The sequence below is a fragment of the Musa acuminata genome, chromosome BXJ1-6 (assembly GCF_036884655.1).
Source record: "Musa acuminata AAA Group cultivar baxijiao chromosome BXJ1-6, Cavendish_Baxijiao_AAA, whole genome shotgun sequence".
In the NCBI taxonomy this organism is placed as follows: domain Eukaryota; kingdom Viridiplantae; phylum Streptophyta; class Magnoliopsida; order Zingiberales; family Musaceae; genus Musa; species Musa acuminata.
Window position 1 is genome coordinate 46,656,647 of NC_088332.1, and position 20,840 is coordinate 46,677,486.

At 43.3% G+C, this 20,840-nt stretch overlaps 3 protein-coding genes across 14 annotated transcripts in view; 1 reads left to right on the forward strand and 2 right to left on the reverse strand.

The window, feature by feature from the left end:
* Nucleotides 1-5,431, reverse strand: part of LOC108953108 (uncharacterized) — a 30,641-nt gene extending 25,210 nt beyond the window's left edge. For 5 of the 10 annotated variants that reach the window (XR_010514686.1, XR_010514685.1, XR_010514687.1 and 2 more), the window contains exon 1: nucleotides 5,247-5,431. Coding sequence is in view for 2 of the 10 variants with exons in the window: in XM_065189742.1 (XP_065045814.1) it covers nucleotides 5,247-5,403 (157 nt within the window). In the remaining 8 variants the exon portion in view is untranslated. Of the gene's footprint in view, nucleotides 1-4,409; nucleotides 4,780-4,883; nucleotides 5,076-5,246 lie in introns of those variants that run through there. The other 5 variants (XR_010514690.1, XR_010514692.1, XR_010514689.1 and 2 more) reach the window with 5 other exon arrangements.
* A 2,179-nt stretch (nucleotides 5,432-7,610) lies between these two features.
* Nucleotides 7,611-9,833, forward strand: LOC135677413 (hexose carrier protein HEX6-like). Of its 2 annotated transcripts, XM_065189750.1 has the most exons (3): nucleotides 7,611-7,850; nucleotides 7,918-8,240; nucleotides 8,657-9,833. In XM_065189750.1, exons 1-3 carry the CDS (start codon nucleotides 7,718-7,720, stop codon nucleotides 9,725-9,727), a joined length of 1,527 nt encoding a protein of 508 aa, XP_065045822.1. In that variant the 5' UTR covers nucleotides 7,611-7,717; the 3' UTR covers nucleotides 9,728-9,833. The 2 variants fall into 2 exon arrangements, with proteins under 2 accessions (XP_065045822.1, XP_065045821.1); XM_065189749.1 differs by having other exon boundaries at nucleotides 7,629-8,240.
* Nucleotides 9,834-10,241: 408 nt separating this feature from the next.
* Nucleotides 10,242-11,871, reverse strand: LOC135677414 (transcription factor MYB14-like). 2 transcript variants are annotated; one of them, XM_065189753.1, is made up of 3 exons: nucleotides 11,465-11,868; nucleotides 11,246-11,375; nucleotides 10,242-11,110 (listed from the first exon to the last, which is right to left on the reverse strand). In XM_065189753.1, exons 1-3 carry the CDS (start codon nucleotides 11,595-11,597, stop codon nucleotides 10,438-10,440), a joined length of 936 nt encoding a protein of 311 aa, XP_065045825.1. In that variant the 5' UTR covers nucleotides 11,598-11,868; the 3' UTR covers nucleotides 10,242-10,437. The 2 variants fall into 2 exon arrangements, with proteins under 2 accessions (XP_065045825.1, XP_065045823.1); XM_065189751.1 differs by having other exon boundaries at nucleotides 10,242-11,375; nucleotides 11,465-11,871.
* Nucleotides 11,872-20,840: the final 8,969 nt, after the last annotated feature.

The following is a 20,840-nucleotide window of genomic DNA, read 5'->3' on the forward strand; positions in this document are numbered from 1 at the left end:
CCTCGACAGATGATGGCGGTGATGCCGGGCAGTCGTTGGTCTCGTCTACACAACTTGAGGGTGGTGAATGGATTGAGGAGCAATATTTTACACATGCCACTCAAGATTCAGATCATGGAACTCGACAAGGTACTGGTCAAGTTTATGCGCGGAAGGGGAAGGGGAAGGTAGTGGATGAATATGAACAAATACGACAGAGCATACATGATATAGACACAGAAAGAGACTCATCGTATTCACAGCAATCGTATAATGGAGAATCATATGGGCAACAACAGTATGGTGATAGTTGGTCATCCTTCTCTGAGCAACAGCATGATACAGAACAACATCAATATATGCCTCAAGAGCTGCCTCGGACAAATATGATTCATGACGATCAATCTACGATCAGCACCACATTGATGCATCAATGGCATACGGTGTATCAATACCCTATGTCATGGGATCAATTTCATGATTGGGTCCAACAAACGTATCATATTGATATGTATCGGATCGAGGACCCTGATCCACCACCCGTGGAGGCCCGTCGTTCGTTTTGGTGGTAGAATTAACAATCAGATATATCTAGATATATGATTATTTAATTCATTTGAATTTTAGAGTTTATATTGTAACAAAATAGTCTAATAATTCAACTGATTTTTCTGTAGATATTTCAATCTATAACGAGCAGAAATACGAACCTCGAACAAGACTACCTCAAAGCCCGAAAAAGATATGTAATGCTATTCTTACCTAATTTACATTGATTTTGCTAAACTTATACTATTACTATATTTATTTGTAACTTGAAAACCCTATCCTAACTTTTTTTTTTATTTTCAGGTATTTTCGGAGGGTTAAATCGGTGAAATCGGGTGTACCGCTCGGTACACCTCGGTATACCGGTCGGTACACCCGTACCGTACCATACCGAGCGCGGCTCGAAACGCCGGTACAGTACGGTACGACGAACCTTGCTTTAGGGACTATGTTTGTGAAGTCAATAGATGCTTCATCTTTTGTAAAATCTGGAGACAAGATATATGATTTACTTGACAACTTCGTGAAAGAAATTGGAGAACAAAATGTCGTTCAAATCATAACCGACAATGGAAGCAACTATGTATTAGTTGGTAATATTCATCTTTTGAATTTGTTAATTATTTTATCTTCAATTAAATGTGTTAAACTCTTAAGTCTTATCATTTTTGTTATCCTTTGTCTCAGGTAAATTACTTGAAACAAAAAGACAACACTTGTATTGGACTTCATGTGCAGCACATTGTATTGATTTAATGTTGGAGGATATTAGAAAGATCTTAGACATCAAGAAAACCTTAGAAAGGGCAATTTTTATTGTTGGATTTCTTTATAATCATATTGGGGCTTTGAATATGATGAGAGAATTTATAGGGAATAAAGAATTAGTGAGATATGGTATCACCCGATTTGCTACTTCATTCTTGACATTATAGAGCATGCATCGTCAAAAACATAATCTGAGAAACATGTTTACCTCTAAGAAATGAGTGACAAGCAAATGGGCAAAAGAAGCAAAAGGCAAGAGGGCTGTTGATATCATCTTAATGTCATCCTTTTGGAATCATGTAGTTTATATATTAAAGGTAATGGGCCCTCTTGTTCAAGTCTTTCGGTTGATGGATAATGAAAATAAGCTTGCAATGGGATATATTTATGAGGCTATGGATAGAACAAAAGAGACGATTAAAAGATCTTTTAATGAAAATAAAGAAAAATCTAAGAAAATTTTTACATTCATTGGCGAAAGATGGAATTGTCAACTTCATCGTCCCTTACATGCAGCAGGATATTATTTGAATCCTGAATTCTTTTATAAGATTAAATCTGTTAGGTTTGATGCAGAAGTTTTGGATGGGTTATATCAGTGCGTTGCAAGATTAGTTCCCAGCCTTGAGGTTCAAGATAAGATTATTCATGAATTATCTTTATATAAAATGCCGAAGGTCTTTTTGGAATTTCAATTGTCGTTCGATCCAGGACAACTACGTCTCCAGGTATTAATAATTTGATATAATTAATTTCATATATATTATGTTACTATGTTATTGCTAATAATAACATATATTTTGCAGTTGAATGATGGAGCCTATTTGGAAATTCCACCCCGAACTTACAGCAATTTGCTATCAAAGTACTTAGTTTGACATGTAGCGCTTCGGGTTGTGAGCGAAACTAGAGTGTCTTTGAGCATATAAGGATCACTAAATATTTTTGTTTTAATTTATTTATTTATTTAGATAGATGTATTAATATATTTTTAAATTATATGACATGACAGATTCACTCGAAGAGAAGAAATCGATTGGAACATCAACGATTGCACGATCTTGTTTACATAAAGTATAATCAAGCTTTGAAAGCTCGTTATGATTTACAAAATAGATTTGATTCAATCTCATTACAAGATATTGATGATTCAAATGAGTGGTTAGTAGGAGAAATGGGTACTAACTTGTAAGATGCCGAAGACGAGCTTGTATTTGAAGATGATAAATTGACATGGGGAGATGTGACAAGAGCTTCAGGTGCTGAAGAATTACAAACATATATAAGACATATGACAAAGAGAAAAATGAGTGCAAAAGCATCAAGCTCGGCTCCTGCCATTGTTGAAGACATAGAGAATGAAACATATCTTGATGAAGAGGAAAGAGTCGAAGGACAAGAGGAAGAAGACGAATTCAATGAAGATGATTTGTGTGAAAATGACGATAATATTGATTATGATGAATGACTTTGATGTAAAATTTTATTGTTTTGAATTTTGAAACTTTTTGTTAATGTGACATTGTGATTTTCTTAATTTAATAGCATATTTTTATTTAAAATTTTAAATAATTATATTTATTAATTATATTATATATTTTTATATTTTAGTGCCTCGCTTCGCTCGGGCGAGCGCCTAACGCCTCGGGCGTTTTTGGACCTTGGCGTCTAGCGCTTTTTAAATCACTGGTTTCACACTCTATTTCTTATATTTTAAGCCTAGTGGTTGTTTGTAAAATTGATCACAATACTACATACAATTATGCATTTTTTTTTAATGAAAGCAAAATTCTAAATAATTTCTTCTGACTCCCATAACTTACGAACATCTTATTCTTTGCAAATAAGGTTCTCTACAATGATATTATATGTAAGGTTTGCAATTTCGTATCATACCGGAGTATAAAGATCAGCTTGATACGGTATGGTACGAGTATACTGAGCAGTACGCTCTGGCGTGTGTGTGTGTGTGTATATATATATATATATATATATATATATATATATATATAATAATAATAATAATAATAATAATAAGGGCCACGTCGTCTCGTTTCTTCTCCCAGCGAAGCCTCGGTGACGTCGTTGCCGAGGCTTCTTCTCCCCCCGCGGATGAGAAGTCGCGGACGATGCCGAGGCCTCGTCACCTCAGACGAGAAGTAGACGACATCTCATCTACGACGTCCGACAAGAGAGGGCAGCGACGGATCGGGATCGTTGAGGGAGAGCGACCCCGAATCTCCAAGTTCTCCCGTTTCTTCTCCCTCTTCTTCCTTCTCCCTCGGCTAATACCGCCCCGTAGCGGGCAACGACAATCAAAATCAACTGTCACCGATCGATTTAGCATGGTGACGGGGCGGAAACAACCTCAATCGATGGTACCGCCCGGTAGCGAGCGGTCCGTGTACTGCCGACGATATCATTCGAAATTGAAAATCTTGATTATATGGTACCGTGAACAACAAATTCAACACCAAGTCATTCAATCTCAATTTTATTTAATTTCAGTACCTTGATTTTATTGAAGGATATCTAATTTCAACATCTTAAAGAGGTTAGTTGATTGTGCAATCAGGACTTTTTGCACAAACCACCCGATTGATATTGTTAGACTAGACACGACAAAACAAAGGCAAAGAACCTAATGCCATAATGATATTGTTAGACTAGACACGACAAAACAAAGGCAAAGAACCTAATGCCATAATGAAATAGTTGGTAATGTCTGAACTAAGAAATTCCGTACTTTAATTTGTTCAAAGTAGAGCTCAGATGCATTTATAAACTGCATGCTAAAATGTGAATGAAGTTGTATAAAAGAAATATACATACTTGAAAAACCATGGCATAACTGATTGGTGGTTAATTAGACACTAATTGTAGATAGTAGAATGCATATATCTCCATAAGAGATTATCAAGCAAAGCAACTTCCTATTAGTCATGTCGGATGCACAAGAAAATAACCTAATAGTCACATCAATGGCTGAGAACAATTATCACACAATTAATGTAAAGACCATTAAGATAAAGCAAAAGAAGTTAAATAAGATGGCAAGATTTATAATAAATATTCATATCTCCTCTTCGGGATCAGATCGCAATCTAGCAAACCTCTCTATAAAAAAATTGCATTCATCGGCTCGTGTGCGTCAGAGGATCTCATCAGATGAGGAAACAAAGAAACAGAGATCATTAGGGATCCAAGGGAACCAACTCGCCCTTCCCCGGATACTGATCACAGAACCATTCCGAAAAGGATTTCTGACGAAGAGATTCACGATGTGACGACTGACATCCGAACATTGAAATGGAAGACTGCCGAATCCCTGACGCGTCAACATGAATCCGACGCCGCAGCATCAAGGACAAAAGATTCAAGAAGAGAGAAGCAAGACGATATCTGGTTGACATGATGGAATGATACCCATACACAAACCACTCTTGCATGGAGATCTAAAGGACCAAAAACACTCGTTAAACCCTGCCGCCAGAATCAAAATCAGAGGGTTCAAGAAGAGAGAAGCAACAACAATATACAAGCCATTCTTCCATGTAGAGTCATGTCTCAAAGATCAAGAAACTAACCTACCGCCAAGATCCAGTGGCGTTCTCCCATCACAACAAGAAATCCGATCTAGGTGATAAAAGCAAGATGATAGACTGCATGCAGAAGCAAGAGAGAAGAAAACCCCATGATCGCTCGAATCTCACCATTCCCATTCCCAGGGAAGAATGAGGACAAGGAGAGGACCAAGAACGGGAACGAGCGAGCGACAAATAACAACAGAAGAGGGTTTCGAGGAAATCGATGCTTTCTGTCTTGGCATTCTATACTCACTGCGCCAGGGCATCATCGTCATTTCATAATTGCCCAATTTTCTTGGTTTCGAGAACCAAAAATAGAAAACGGAATAAAGACGCGAAGAGAGACGGCGAGGCTATACAAACCTTGGTCCTCGTCGTAATAGACGCTCCTCTGCTCCGCTTCCCCGCCGCCGCCTTCCTCCGTCTCCGGAGCAGCTCCACGGGGCGTGTCCAGCCCACCGCTCATCTCCTCCAACTCTTCCTCCACGTCCTCGCTCTCCATCTCCATGCCTCTTCTCATTCCTCCTCCAACTCCAAAAAATAGTCCACGCACACCTCTCTCTCTCTCTCTCTCTCTCTCTCTCTCTCCTTCGGAAAGCTTGCTGCTGCCTTTTAATTGCTGCTCCATCTATCGGTCAAAGAAGCATCAACGTTGTTAGATCTTGTAGAGTTCACCTACAACATTAATACTTCGGTGTTATTGATGTGCGTATATATGCCTTCGGAAATTAATGCAAGATATGTTAGTCTATATCATGACCACAGAGATGGGTAGTCCATTTCACAGCCAGGCTTATTTAAGAAGCCAATCAACGGTCCATGAGATTTGAATGTCTTTGGAGACTGGGAGTTGACACAAGCTTCGACTTAAGTGTGTGTTTTTTTTTTTGCTGTTGTTTATTGCAGTGATAATATGGTCAACAATTTTTATTTTATTTTTGTAAGAAAACGAACATGAGAATGGTAGTTTAGAGCATATAATTTGCACAGCTCCATACGTCAGCAATTATATATGTTCTGTGATTGAATCTTGTACTCATCATTTTACAAGAAACATATAAATTATAAATATTAATTATATATATATATATATATATATATTCTATTTGGATCCTCCAAATGTGCCAATATCGTTGGCATATATCTAAGATCTCCAGAATATCATTTCTAATTATGACTGAAATTAAAATATAAATTATCTAAATATATTTGCACTATTCGTAGAGAGTTTCTAAAAGATATTACTGGAAATTATAGTCTTAACCAACAATTAATTTGTTTATGATGTTTAGTAGAGATTAAATAATAGTGACAAGTATAATTTTGGGGTAAACAAACCAAATACAAAAGTTTTTCTGTTTGGAGGGATGCATTTATGCCTAAGAAAATAATAATGTCTCGGCCGAACGGTCTGGACCCGAGCCAATGTTAGCCAACTCAAAATTTTGGCCCATATATTTCATTTATCCAACGTATGTAATCATGATGATTAAAGATCCATTCATCTGTTGAGTTGGAACCCATTAATTCGAAATATTTTAGTACCCAAATCATATAATAATAGAACAATCGACATATTCATTTGTTCAATTTGAATAATTGACTTAAAAAATATTTTAATACAAATTAATGATAGAATATCAATTCAAATCTCCTTCCATCTTGCGACTAAACTTAGATATTTCTTAAAAAGTTACAATTTTTAGCTGATTTAGATCATAATATTTTTTGCATATGGATTGAGTCTATATCAATTCAATTAAAAAGTTTAAATTTATTTTATCGATCAAATATTGATAAGTCATTTATGTGTATTTGATAGAAATCATAAAAATGATATGATATTATATATATATATATTTCTAAATTGATTATAAAAGTATATTTATAAAATATTTATCTATAAGCATTTATAGTCGTTTTTACTGGTATATGAGTTAGTTATGATGTTTACTAGAAGACTATGATTATTTATCTATCGTTTGCTAATGTTTATTCTTAAAAATCGTTTTGTCAGAGGAGCAGAGTAGCGTAGGCTTGAGAGAAATAATATTATTTAAAAATGTCTCCTATTTTAGACTTGTATAATATTAATATGAAATATTATTTATTTTGGTAATAATATGATGATATTGTAATTATGTAAATAAATTGGTATTGGTATTGACTGTGATATGATATAGAGTTTTGATGGTTATATGATGATATATAACTCTCTAGATTGTATAAGGATAATGTCACTTATTTATGTTTTGATCATGAAATTTCTTATGGATCTGAATTGTCAAAATTATTAACAATATCCTATGATTAAATTGTTTATGATTATAGAATACGATGAATATTTATCCAAGTTTTATTCTTGCATTCCTATATTGCAAAATCTACAGAATTTTTAATTCGGCAAGTATTGATTATTCTATTATAATTTCTAATTATAGTATAAATTATTGAATCCTGGTATAGCAATATAATGTTTACATGATAATTTATTGAATCATGATTTTTTTTTTCAAACATGATGGAAAATCAAAAGAGTAAATTCTGATAGAAATAATGGAGGAAATCATATCAATGATTCAATTGGTAAGCAATATTTTCATATAAATTAAGGTAATCAAGGATTCTTTCAATTGTTTTCTTTTCATGGCCCAATCAATAAAAGATTACTTCCTTTTTATGAGAGTGGATAGAAGGTAGAAAAAGGGAGACCCAAAAAGTCAATCACGACTGCTATTCTTCTTTGTTCCGTTCTGTAAGTGTTCTTCGACGCTGCGAAGATCTATAAAATACAGTCCTTTATCGCGACGCCTCCCCTCCTCCCATCCACCCCCATGGCCGTCCATATCTCGGCTGCTACCGGAGCGGCAGCCACCTACAATGGCAGGGTCACAACCTTTGTGGTCATCTCCTGCGTCATGGCTGGCATGGGAGGCGTCATCTTCGGGTACGACATCGGGATCTCAGGTAAGTAATCCCTTCGTCGGCCAGCCACGGGTGAGCTTCTCTTCGTTCAACTCGGTTCTACTTGTAGGTGGAGTGACCTCCATGGAGTCGTTTCTGGAGAAGTTCTTCCCGGACGTGTACGCCAAGATGAGAGGGGACTCCGCCGTAAGCAACTACTGCAAGTTCAACAGCCAGTTGCTGACGACCTTCACGTCGTCGCTGTACGTCGCCGGGCTCTTCGCCACCTTCATCGCCTCGTGGGTGACGCGGCGGTTCGGCCGCAGGCGGACGATGCTGGCGGGGGGTTTCGCTTTCATGGCCGGGGCCGCGCTCGGTGGAGCTGCGGCTGACATCTACATGGTCATCTTCGGCCGCGTCTTGCTGGGTATAGGCGTCGGATTAGCCAACCAGGTAAGAATTCCAAACCTTTTGTTCTCTGAAGCGCCATGTTTGATCTGAAAGGAGGTCCACTCAAAGCGTACCCTAAAGATAAGTATCTGTTGGCGGCGCTTCAATGATTTGCTTGAAGCGGTCCCAAATGGCGGCTTGCAAGATTGCAAAAAAGGTGTTTGGCTTCGATTAAATATACGTCAAACAGCGACATCACACCATCTATAGGACGCATCGTCGTATACGTGTTCCGTCGTGATGACAGTAAACGGAAAAGTCAAGTCGATGAATGACTTCATTTCGTAGAAACATAAGGTCTACAGGTTGCAACGAAGAGAGAGAGAGAGAGAGAGAGAGAGAGAGAGCGCGCGTGTGTCTTTTGTGTTACAGCGTCGAACACTGCGCTGGCGGTATCTGACTTGTTGATCATGATGCAGTCCGTTCCGTTGTACCTCTCGGAGATGGCTCCGCCTCAGTATCGAGGGGCGTTCAACAATGGCTTCCAGTTCAGCATTGGAATCGGAGCTCTCATTGCGAACATCATCAACTATGGCACCGCGAACATTAAGGGCGGGTGGGGCTGGCGAGTCTCCCTGGCTTTAGCAGCAGTTCCAGCTTTGTTGCTGACACTCGGAACCTTCTTCCTTCCCGAGACTCCGAACAGCCTCATTCAACAGGGCGGCGACGTCCACGACGCCAAGCAGCTGCTCCAAAAGATTCGAGGCACCACCGACGTCGACCAGGAGTTGGAGGATCTCGTCGCGGCCAGCAACGCGTCCCGGATCGTTCGCCGGCCGCTCCGAACCATCGTTCGACGAAATTACCGTCCCCAGCTGGTGATGGCCATCGCCATCCCCTTCTTCCAACAGGTGACCGGCATCAACGCCATCGCGTTCTACCAGCCGGTGCTGTTCCGGACCATCGGCCTGGGCCAGAACGCGTCCTTGATCTCGGCCGTCGTCGGGGGAGCGGTCGGCATCTCCTCCACGCTCATATCGATGATCGTGGTGGACAGACTCGGCCGGCGTCGACTGTTCCTGATCGGGGGGATCCAAATGTTGATTTCGCAGGTGATAATTGCGGGAATACTGGCGACCCAGCTCGGCGACCACGGTGGGGTGAGCAGAGGATACGCCTACCTCGTCCTGCTGTTGATATGTGTGTACGTCGCGGGTTTTGGGTGGTCATGGGGGCCGCTGGGCTGGTTGGTCCCCAGTGAGATCTTCCCACTGGAGATACGGTCTGCAGGGCAGAGCATTACAGTGGCCGTCAGTTTCATCTTCACCTTCATCATAGCTCAGACCTTCCTGGCCATGCTGTGCCACATGAAGTCCGGGATCTTCTTCTTCTTTGCGGGATGGCTGGTCATCATGACCATGTTCATACACATGCTGTTGCCAGAGACCAGGAACATACCCATGGAGCAGATGGGCAAAGTGTGGAGGGAGCATCCGTTTTGGAGGAGGATCGTTGTGGATGAAGGAGAGGAGTCCAAAATGGATGGATGATCTGTATTAACATATATTAACAGGATCAAGCTCTTGTTGATCGCAATCCGTCGATTGCACTTGGTGTATTCACAAGTGATGCAGAAGCATTTCAGAATTGCATGTATCGATCCTCTCTCTCAAACATTAGATAGAATAATCGACAAGTACGGGGCTCTACTTATGCTTAACAAAATCGTATGCGGATATGTGTGTGATTTCTGTAAAATAATGGATGCATGCGATGTCAATTGTCAAAGATGTTTGATGAAATTGCAGAGAACAAAGGAGGCATCGTCGAAGAACATAAGGTTGGGCATCCACGAGGACAGTCGAAACAGAGCAAAGCTGGCGGAAGGCCAAAAGGGATATCTGTTGCGTCACTTGTAACGCGGGAAAGAATATATGGATTTATGGATGCAGTATGAGGTGGCCGGCAGTCGACAAAATGCTTCTTCTGTTCACGCCTGCAGTCGACACGACGCCATCGCTCCATCAGGAAAGAAGTACACGAAGGTGAGAAGTTAGCATCGCAATCTCACAACCACAACACCCGAGAATTGAGGTCACCACCCCGTTTCATTTCTTCCATTCCTTCCTTCCAAATGTTCTCCATATTGCGTGATCATCGCTCGTTATTACTGTTATCCACAATGTCAAGCAAACAAAACAAATCAAAGGATCATCCAATTCCAAACCACAAAATGTTCCCTCGTGTGTGTGACGTGTGTTTATTGCCATGGGAAAGGGAACGTTGTATCCATGGTGGCCATACTAGAGGAAGTTGTGATGATAGCTTCATCTCCAATGGGACTCTGGACATCGTCCCAAGAAAGCAAGCAAGAGTATTGCTGTGGCACCAGCCACTCACCCAGCCCTTTCTTCTCAAAGCATTCCCCGCTTACCTCCCCATTGTCTCCCAGACAACACGGCTGTGCCTCCTCCTCAGTGACAGTGTTCTCCATGTCGTCAACCAAAGGCGGCAAATTGTTGTAGGTCATGCTGCAGTTCACCAAGTCGAAGAGGGAAGGCATATCTGCTTCGTCTTGCTTGTGGTTAGGGACGTTGTACATGTCGGAACATGTCGCTTCCTGAAGAGGTTCCTCCCTCGTGCAGCTGCTGGCTGAGTGTCTGCCACTGACGCCTCCATCGTCAAACATGAAAAGAGGCCAAGGAGAAGGAAATATGGGATCCGGCGATGACTTGGACGTTAAATCTCGATGGAGATCAGTAGAATCGAGTTGATTCATGGAGTTGAGAGATGGGTGGACCAGCTCAACTCTCGGGGACGCGGTAGGCCGGGGTGTCGTAGGCTTGCGGATCTTCTTCTTGATCCAAGAGTTCCAGTAGTTCTTGATCTCGTTGTCTGTTCGACCAGGCAAATGGCTTGCTATGTGAGCCCATCTGCGGTAGATTTGCCAGCGAGAAGACGAAGTGAGACCAGAAAATGTAATCATATTCGTGATAAAAGTGATGGCAGTGCAAGCATTCAAGAAGCTTAATGCGGATGATGATTTCGGAACGTGGGCAGATGAGAACCTGTTCCCAACAATCCCGTGGAGGCTGATGATTAACTTCTCCTCCTCCGGCGTTATCCTTCCTCGCCTTATGCCGGGTCTCAAGTAATTGATCCATCTTAAGCGGCAACTCTTGCCACACCTTTGAAGCCCTGTACAACGATCCAAGCATAAGAATCTCAAATGACAAGCACAGACATACTTTAGAGAGAGAGAGAGAGAGAGAGAATAGAAACAAGACCTGCTTTCATGGGGACCTCACTCCAGCAGCAATAGCCATGGGCTGTGATATATCTGATGAGCTTCTCGTCTTCCTCAGGAGACCATAGCCCTCTCCTCACCTTCTGTTGGTTGCAACAGGAGTGATGCCCCATTCCCTCTTCTCTATGTTGATTCGCTGTTCTTCTTATTCTTATACCCTTCTCTCTCTCCAACTTTGAGCAGTCTTTGGTAGGAGAGCTCTCCCCTTTTATGTGAGGCACGACGGTAGATCTTTTCTCTCCCTCTCTCTCTTCTCTTCCCGTCTCATATATCTCTCTCTCTCTCTCTCTCGCTCTCTCACTCTCTCACTTTCTCTCTCTCTCTCTTCTCTAATTGCACGGGACGAGCCTTCCTAGCTCCTTCTCCTTCTCATCTAACATAAAAAGGACTCGGCAACGAATTCTCTCTTTGCTACATAATGATGTTATTCCAACAATGTAACAGGAACCTTTTCTTCTGGCTTCTGGTGGGAGATAGTGTTCTATCTACTGCTCCGGGTTGGTGATACTTCTGAGACAACAATGCCATGGACACAGTTCGTAAATCCTACCAAGTGGTTATGCACAAATTCGTTTGCCTTCGTTTTCTGTCGTACTAACAGCACGCGGCTACAGTGATGCCTCACATGCAACACACACACACACACACACACACGTACAAAAGCCTTTTTGTAGGTACACATGCATTATTGTGGCCTTTTTCGTAGAATCCGAGCCATTATTCCCCAAGCAAATTAGGTCCCTTGTTACTCCGAGCTTTGAGCCTGAATCATGATGTCCCACATACTTGAAGCCGTGTAGCTTTCAGATCCTTATCTCCTCCACAGCTAATGTGCTCCTATGCATGCTTAGCTGCTTTCTACGAACGTGCACATAACGTTGCTGGTTGCGGTAAGTTTGATCGATGCATTTGCAAGGTACATATATGGTCCAAATCAAAGTGCTCATGCTACGGAATTTTGTATTGTTCTTGGGGTCTGTGTCAAGAGAGAGAGCTATGGAGGCCAACTCCTCACCATGTCAGACGTGATGGGGGAATGCCAACACCATAAGAGATGAAGGTGTGGGGTTTTTGATTAGGGGAGAGGAAATGATTAGGAGGTAGCTTTGAGAAGGAGCAACAGGGAATTGGCGCCTACCGATGCAAAGAGGAACACCAAAGAAGCCATTGTTTGCTCTTGGTGCCAAAAGCAGCCTATTAATTGTTGAAGTTAATGAAAAGGTCTTTGCCCTCTACATTTTACTTCTTTTTTTGTCTTGGAAATTTTCATTTTACTTCTTCTGTGTTTTCAAATTTATTCTATTAGAGTTTGATGGAAAATGTTCATCCTTTTGGTAATTACAACTGAATTTATTCTCTTTTTCAAACATTTATTTTATTTGATCTCCCAATCTTGCTTCTGCAAACGTACCATCTCTTTCCTTTCTTGGAATTAAGGTCGCTCTAATGTCTTCCTCCTAATCCTCTCCTCCGGCTTCCTCTGCTATCATTTGCATTGACGGTTACTCTTACCTAATGATGTGAGACCTTCCTATTTGTGTTTCGTAATGGATAAATGTAATACCATGCACTTTAAACAAATAACTAAAATAGTGAATATGTACATAAATATATTCTATTTTTTGTGCATATTTTAGTCCATTGCCTTTAATGTAAATACATGCACTTTGAATAGATGCATGCAATACCTTCGATTTCTTGTATTCAAGGTTTATATAACAGCAGGTAAAAAAATTATACCGAAAAGAAATCGAGGTTGAAACACTATCATTGGGAAAGGAGTTTAAACAGTAATCTCATGAAAAGCTAGGCTGAGTAACTTTCCAAAATTTTACATGTAGTGTTGTTAATCTTTCACTTTGTCTTCAACTGTTCTTTGTGCCAATTTTGTCCTCAAATGGTCTTCCTATTGCTAAAATCCTAGTCAGGAATACCATTCTTTCTGCGAGGCATGCTCGGAGACATACAAAATCATGTTTATATCAAACCAGTTAGCATTGAGTTTAATCTTTGGTAGTAGGTGGCAAGGTGGTCAGCATTGAGTCACCCGTTGGTTTCTCATGTGAAGTTATTTTTAAGTCCTCTTGCTTCTATCATCCACGGAGTACCCGATGCGCTGGAATGAGATATTATCAACATAGACTCCCAGCTCTCCAGGAAACACCATTCTTTGATCGGCCTCCTTGTTGTTATTGGTCTGAAATGGCACAAGCAGATCAAATAAATATGTGAATGATCCTAGGGATAAGAAAACACAGGTCATGATTAAACAACTGGTTTTTGAGATGGGAGAAGAAAAATATTATGGTAAATAATAGATGAAATAACAATCAGTTTTGTGTCAAAAGAATTGCAACATAAAAATGAAAATACTCTCGCAGCATATGTCAGCACTTGTTGACTATATTTGAAGCAACATGATCGATAACTGCAGGAATGTTAGCTTGATCATCCTTTGTGCATGATGAGATATAATTATAAAAAATTTAGATTATTGTCATCAGCATTTAAGGAAGCAGAAGCCCAAGGTCTGGGAAGATGCAGGAGACATAGCCAGTTCAAAGTGGCCTTCTAATTAACAGGTTGCCCACCGATTTGCATCCTAGGAGGCTTCAAGCCTTCAACTGTTCATGGCATGCTGCCTTGCCATCCCGTAAGCAATCAAAAATAAATTACCAACTTGGATAAAGGCATGCTTAGATAGAGTATTATAGAGGCCTCGATTGTTCATGGCATACAGCCTTGCCATCCCGTAAGTACAGATATATTATGAAAAGGATAGGAACATGTCATCATCTGATGGACAATCAACTAGGGGAAGCAAAAGCACAAGAATTTGAGCAGTACTTAGATTATACATTGAATCTCATTTGACCTTTCAGACCATCTGTGTAAATGGATGATGAGAGGACAAAATGGATTTGCAAGAAAGAAATTTTCATGCTGCTTTGCAAGTCCACAACACGATAATAGAGCCTGTATTATGTAAATATTTTGGTTAGCTAGATCATAACAATAGTTCATATCTGCGTGCTTTATTCTGTTCAAGGAAAGATGGTTACTTTAACTAGCTCTCGGAAGAGAAAATCACCTTGGCTGTCTCATATGACAATTTTATTTGTCCTAATGTCACGAACGGTCATCGCGCATTCGTAATAATTCCGTTTAACGAACCGTTCTGACACGGACTTAGCTGGATTTGCCTAAGTCGTGCGGCACCCTCGCGCGTCCGTCCGCAAAGGTCAGCCTCCCCGAAGCCTCCCATTGTCCCTTAGGACCACCAAAAGAGAGAACGGGTTAGAGAGAACGCTTCCAATGGGATCCACAAGCAAACATCTCCGAAAAACACTTCATAGACAATGCAAATTACAAACAGACTATTACAAGCTCTGAACAGTGGCACAACAAAGGGTAAAATGGTCCATTACAGACCGAAAAGCTCTCGCACGTGTCTACATGACACAACCTTTATTTACAAGCCTAAAGAGGCCACCAACCCAACTAAAATGGGACTATTAAGCCTTCGGCCGCCCCTTTACATTCTGTACAAGGCATGAACATGCCAAACGACACGGACAGATATAAGCATTACATCAAACACCTTGTTTAGAAGTTTGTCCGTGACATTCTCCCCCACTTATCCCTTCGACGTCCTCGTCGAAGCCTTTGTGAACACTGCAACTCTTCGCCTTTGCTGAGTCTTCAATCTTCTGCTCCAGCTGCAATGCGCCTCCTGGTTCCCAGCTGCTCTCCGCTGCTGTTTCTGAGTAGTCGAACCTTTGATCCGCCATGCTGCTTCAACTCGCCAATGACTCTAACTCTGGTGTGGGGTTGGCTGAGTTGTATTGATCCTCGTTGATTCCTGCGGATCCACCAAATGAAGGAAAAGACCATTCTTACTGCGCCAGTTTCTCAAAATTTCCACATGCTGCTTGAACTGGGTGGATGCTTGTTGAGCTTTAACGAGCATCGCCTCGCAAACTTCTGAAGATTTGGGTCCTTCCTCCACAAAATCTGCTCATTGACTCTTCTTTCAGTTAGTTGTCACATCCAAGTAGGTTCGCATCACTTCCGCTTTCGATTGGCATTTCGTTGGGAAATGAAGCGGACAATCTACTCTCAGTAGCACTGATCACCGTTGGTGAGGATTTGACAACTATTGTCTTCCATTATCTTCGAAGGGTCTTTGAACTTGTGCAGAGCTCCTCTGCTGGATAGATAAGAGAACTGGGGTACTCGGTTTCGCCCATTCTCTTAAGAGTTGAGAAGGCAAAGGTTACTTGACTTCGCCCGCCTCCTCGAGGTTGTACTTCATGCATCGAGCTGGTTACTAGCCTTCGCCTGCTCTTTGCTCACACTTCTGAAGCACTTGAAGTGTTTGCACTCCTTGCGTTGAGTTAGCTACTGTGATTCACCTTCTCAATGCCATTGAACTTCTGGAATGCAGGAAGTTTTCACCCCAACTTGGAGTAATTCTCTGATAGATGAGGTCGCCTCTGGGATTGTACCGTCTTCTCCATCAACCCTGCCGCCTACTCCACTGAGTAGCAAAGGTACAGCACCACATACTGCCTGCTTCGTTCCTTGGTCGTGCACTCTTGCATGACCCGAAGTCCTTCACTTACGGCTATCTTGATGAGAAACTTGTTGACACTGGTCTTACGAAGTTTCTTGGCCTCTGCCCTTCAGCCTTGTCTCGGTACTTGGAGATTGCCTCTGCATGCTCCACCTCCTCGGCCCCTTTCACGACCAAGCGCTCTCCCTCCATGAGAGCAAGGGATCAATGACTTTGACGGAAGTCCCGCCTCTGCGGTACCATGGCGCTGCCATGCCCATGGCCCTACTATCCGTCGCCTCGCATCTACATCCCTTTTCTTCACAATCAGTAGATATGCCTCCATGACACTCCTCCGAGTCCACCTCCATTCTAACTGATTGCTTGATTTTGGGTAGCTAAGTCCCTCTGGACTCGTCGTCGCTTCCTCGCCTCTTTCGACCCCCTGCTTCAACACCTCTGTGTTCTCTAAGCAGTCTGTTTGGTCGATGGAAAGACAGACTGCAACTCCCATGCCTGGCCTCTGCCATCACGTTGTAGAGTTTGCACCGATTCTGTTCTCCTTAGCTTCCTTGGGAGCAACGTTCGCTTACTCGACCTTGTCCTCTGACTTGTCGGGCTCCCTTAAGCGAATATGAGCTCTGGAGCAGTCCAACTCTCCAGCTGCTTCGATCATACCTCTGCATGATCAAGTCCCTCTCATGGGACTCACTGGTACTTGCATTCGAACTTTTCCCTTGGTGGAGCCCAGCCCCCATATGTTGATGACCAAGGTTTTCATCCGATGCAAAATTCGGTGCACGCCCGGAAGACCCGCCTCTGCGGTACCATGGCCTTCACTCCTTGAATCCATAGCCCTTCTTGCCGTCGTGTTGTTCACCAAAGCGGAGCTCCCAGTAGCTCCCGATCATATGATCTAGTCCCTCCCGGGACTCTGTCGTGTGTATCGCATTGCCACGAACTGTCCCACCATGATCCGCTGCACCATGTCGCCTCCTGGTGACATCTCCATTGTATTCTGATCCTTGTGGAATAAACTCGAATTGTGAACCCTCCATGTGTGGCCTCTGCCAATACATCGCAGGGTCTCCTCCACCTTCGATTTTGTTCGCTCCTTTGGCAATCGACCTTCATCCACCCACTCTTGGGTCACACCTAGATGAAGCACCGCTCTAGGACAGTCCGTCGCCTAGAAGCTCCCGAAGTCCACCGACTTCGCTGTAAATTGTGCACCATTGCCTGGATCCTGGGCCTCTGCCCCTACCAGCACAATCTCCGCTGCACACTGCTTCCTTCATAGCAACTCGAATGGCAACACTGTGGCATATTCTTCAAGAGTACCTGCCCCTGCGTCCTCTTGCCCCGTGCTAAGGCCTTCTGAACCCAACTTCGCCTCCGCAAATTGAGTCGCCTTAGTTCCTCCATCAAATGCTCCTCCGAGATAAGGTGCATGTGCCCAGAAGCTCCCTTCGTCTTTGGCACCATGCAAGATGAGTCCGCTCCGTCAAAACGAAGGACCCATGGAACAACATGATCCTACTCTTGCCTCTGCAAGAGTTCATGTCTTTGACCTCTGTCTAAGGAAAGCACTGTGCTTCTGCTCCATGTTCCAACTTCTCTGCTGGCTCCCTTCATGCGGCTTGGGTACTTCGCCAAGTTACACCCAAGTTGCTCCGCTCCTCGTTTTTGCATTGAGTCGATGGTGGCCCTCGCGCCCACCATTCCACGGGTCAGCCCTCCCTTGAGTCCGATCTCCATATCGACTCTAAATGTGCCTTCATTTAAGTTGCTTCAGGTCGCTCCCCCACTTGATCTCGCAATGCATCCACCCATGCATTCTCTCGAGCGAGATCATGCGACAACTCCTCGCTGCTTGCTCGGTCCATTGAGCTTCGTGGAGTTGTTATTTGTGATGTACTCCTCCTCAACATGTGAAGTCCGTCTCACATGATTCTCCCTCTGGAGTGCCGAGACTTATCCCTCCTGGATAACTGTCCCGTTGGAGCAACATCTCTCTTCGTTTCGGAGACCACCATCCCCTTGGACTACTCCGATCTGCTGAACAAACTGTGCATTGTTCTGCCTCTTGCAAACGCACTTGCTAGATTGCGCCTCCACGTCAATACAGCCACCGCTGCACCCCTCCAGGCCTAGCAACATGCTGAACTCGTTGCACACTTCAGCCTCCTCCGGACGTATCCTTCGCATGCCGAAGAGAAAGTTTCAATGCTCCATGGCGCCGAGTCTCGGTCACCTTGGGATGGCCACGAACAATCCATCGTCCGCATACAAGCCCATGCATGAGTACCGAATTCTTCGAGTTAGCAATTCCCCTCACCTCTGTGAGCTTTGCACAACTCTTTCGGTCGCTGAGCAACTCATTCCACTTTGCACGGTCTCGTCCTTTTGCCAAGCGCCTCGCTTGCCTTGAGCACCATCAAGTAAAGTTGTCAACGTTGAGCCGTAGCTCAAACTCAGCCATCCCAACCTTTGTGCGCTCCGCATTCTTCCAAGCTTGCCTGTTCTCGTGGTGCCTCTTGCGCGAAGGGTTGGCCATTCCTCTGAATGCCAATCTCAGATGCCCGCTCCTCTGAGCGACTCTTTTCCCTACATCTCCATGCCCGTTTTCCCTCAAACGGTCGCGCATGTGCTGACTGCCCTCAATGCAGCACCGCTAGGTCCCCCACGTTTGCATGTCAAGTGTTTCTATGAGTGCTTGTCCCGCTCTGATACCATATGACACGGACTTAGCTGGATTTGCCTAAGTCGTGCGGCACCCTCGCGCGTCCGTCCGCAAAGGTCAGCCTCCCCGAAGCCTCCCATTGTCCCTTAGGACCACCAAAAGAGAGAACGGGTTAGAGAGAACGCTTCCAACGGGATCCACAAGCAAACATCTCCGAAAAACACTTCATAGACAATGCAAATTACAAACAAACTATTACAAGCTCTGAACAGTGGCACAACAAAGGGTAAAATGGTCCATTACAGACCGAAAAGCTCTCGCACGTGTCTACATGACACAACCTTTATTTACAAGCCTAAAGAGGCCACCAACCCAACTAAAATGGGACTATTAAGCCTTCGGCCGCCCCTTTACATTCTGTACAAGGCATGAACATGCCAAACGACACGGACAGATATAAGCATTACATCAAACACCTTGTTTAGAAGTTTGTCCGTGACAGTTCGTCACTCTCATCTACATGTACAGTTGCTTGGCAGCATGTTTTGACTTGGTTTTAGGTCCTTTTGCTTGTAAAAATATAAGTTCGAATAAGTTATAGCGCTACAGTGCGATCGCTCACCGAACCAAGCAAAAACAGCCCCAAAACAGCCTAAAATGGCTCTATTTTCACGTGCCACGGGCTGTTTTCTGCAGTCCGCTGCTACATGGAAAATGTCAGCTATCTCAGCACCCTAGAACCACCCAAGTGGCACCATGGGGGATGAGACTTTGGTATAGTGTCGGGCGTTAAATAATCTTTTGCAAGTTCACACGTTACCTTAACGGGAACTTGTTGTCACGCCCGGCACCTAGTGAGCAGCTGTTTGTGGACTTGTAGCTATTCGTTCAACCCTCTAAAGTCCTTGTTTTCCTCCTCTCCCTCTTTACTCTTGTGCACGTAAGGTGCTCGCTAAATTGCTTGTAAAGCTTTCCCTTTTCACAAGACATCGGACCTTGTCCATCGCTTGTTCTTCGAACTAATCAACTTTCTCTTTGCTGCAAGAGTGCCTCGTGACTTAGGCAACGTAAGCTAAGTTCGCGTCTTTGCCGCAAGGGTGCCTCACGACTTAAGTAATTCCAGCTAAGTCCGTGAAATTATGGTATCAGAGCGGGCAAGTACTTTGAGTGAGCAGCGAAGGAACTTCGTAACTTCGCCATGGTAAAACATCGTGGCAAATCAAGCAAGACAGGGTAAGCCAGACCATTTCCCCAAGCAGCCGTAAGTGGGCTGCAAGTGCACACTCACTCTCATGCTGTTGGAGCCGCTCAAGAGGAGCACGTCAGTGAACATGATGAGCGAGAAGTTGGCTGCTCTCCGCGAGCGAAAGAGGCGCAATCTGGTGCACCAACCGGGAAAAAGAGTCATAAGAAGAGACTCACAACGGCGGAAACCCACTTGGATATTCTTGAAGAGAGCTTAGAGGAACTCTACCATGGCCAACGAAGGCTTATTGGGATAGAAAGCTCACAAAAAGAAGCAGAGTCCAAGATCGACAAGGTTGAGGCCCTAGTCGACCGATTGTCAGATGACACCAAAGACTCCATGCAACACTTGTAGGAAGTTGTGGCGGAACTCACTTCAAGGGTGACCATGCTCACAAGAGCACTAAATGCGGGAGGAAGCAACACCCGCGTTGCGCCGCCATAATACTTAAGGGCACCCGAGCCTCATAGTTATGGAGGGGCCAGAGATGCCAAAGAGCTCGAGAATTTCTTGTTCGATATGGAACAATACTTTCGAGCTACGAGGCCTGATTCTAAAGAAACCAAAGTTTCTATAGCAACAATGTATTTGAATAGAGATGTAAAACTTTGGTGGCGAACCCGTTGGGAGGAGATCCAATAAGGTTGGTGTCGAGTTGACACATGGGAGGACTTGAAGCGAGAGTTGAGAACTCAGTTCCTACCGGAGAACATAGAGTTCGTCGCAAGAAGGAAGTTGAGACAACTCCACCAAAATACTTCTATTCGAGACTACTTGAAGCAATTTTCTATGCTAATACTGGACATATAGGATATATCTAAGAAGGACAAGCTGTTCAGCTTCCTCGATGGTTTAAAGCCATGGGCTCAACA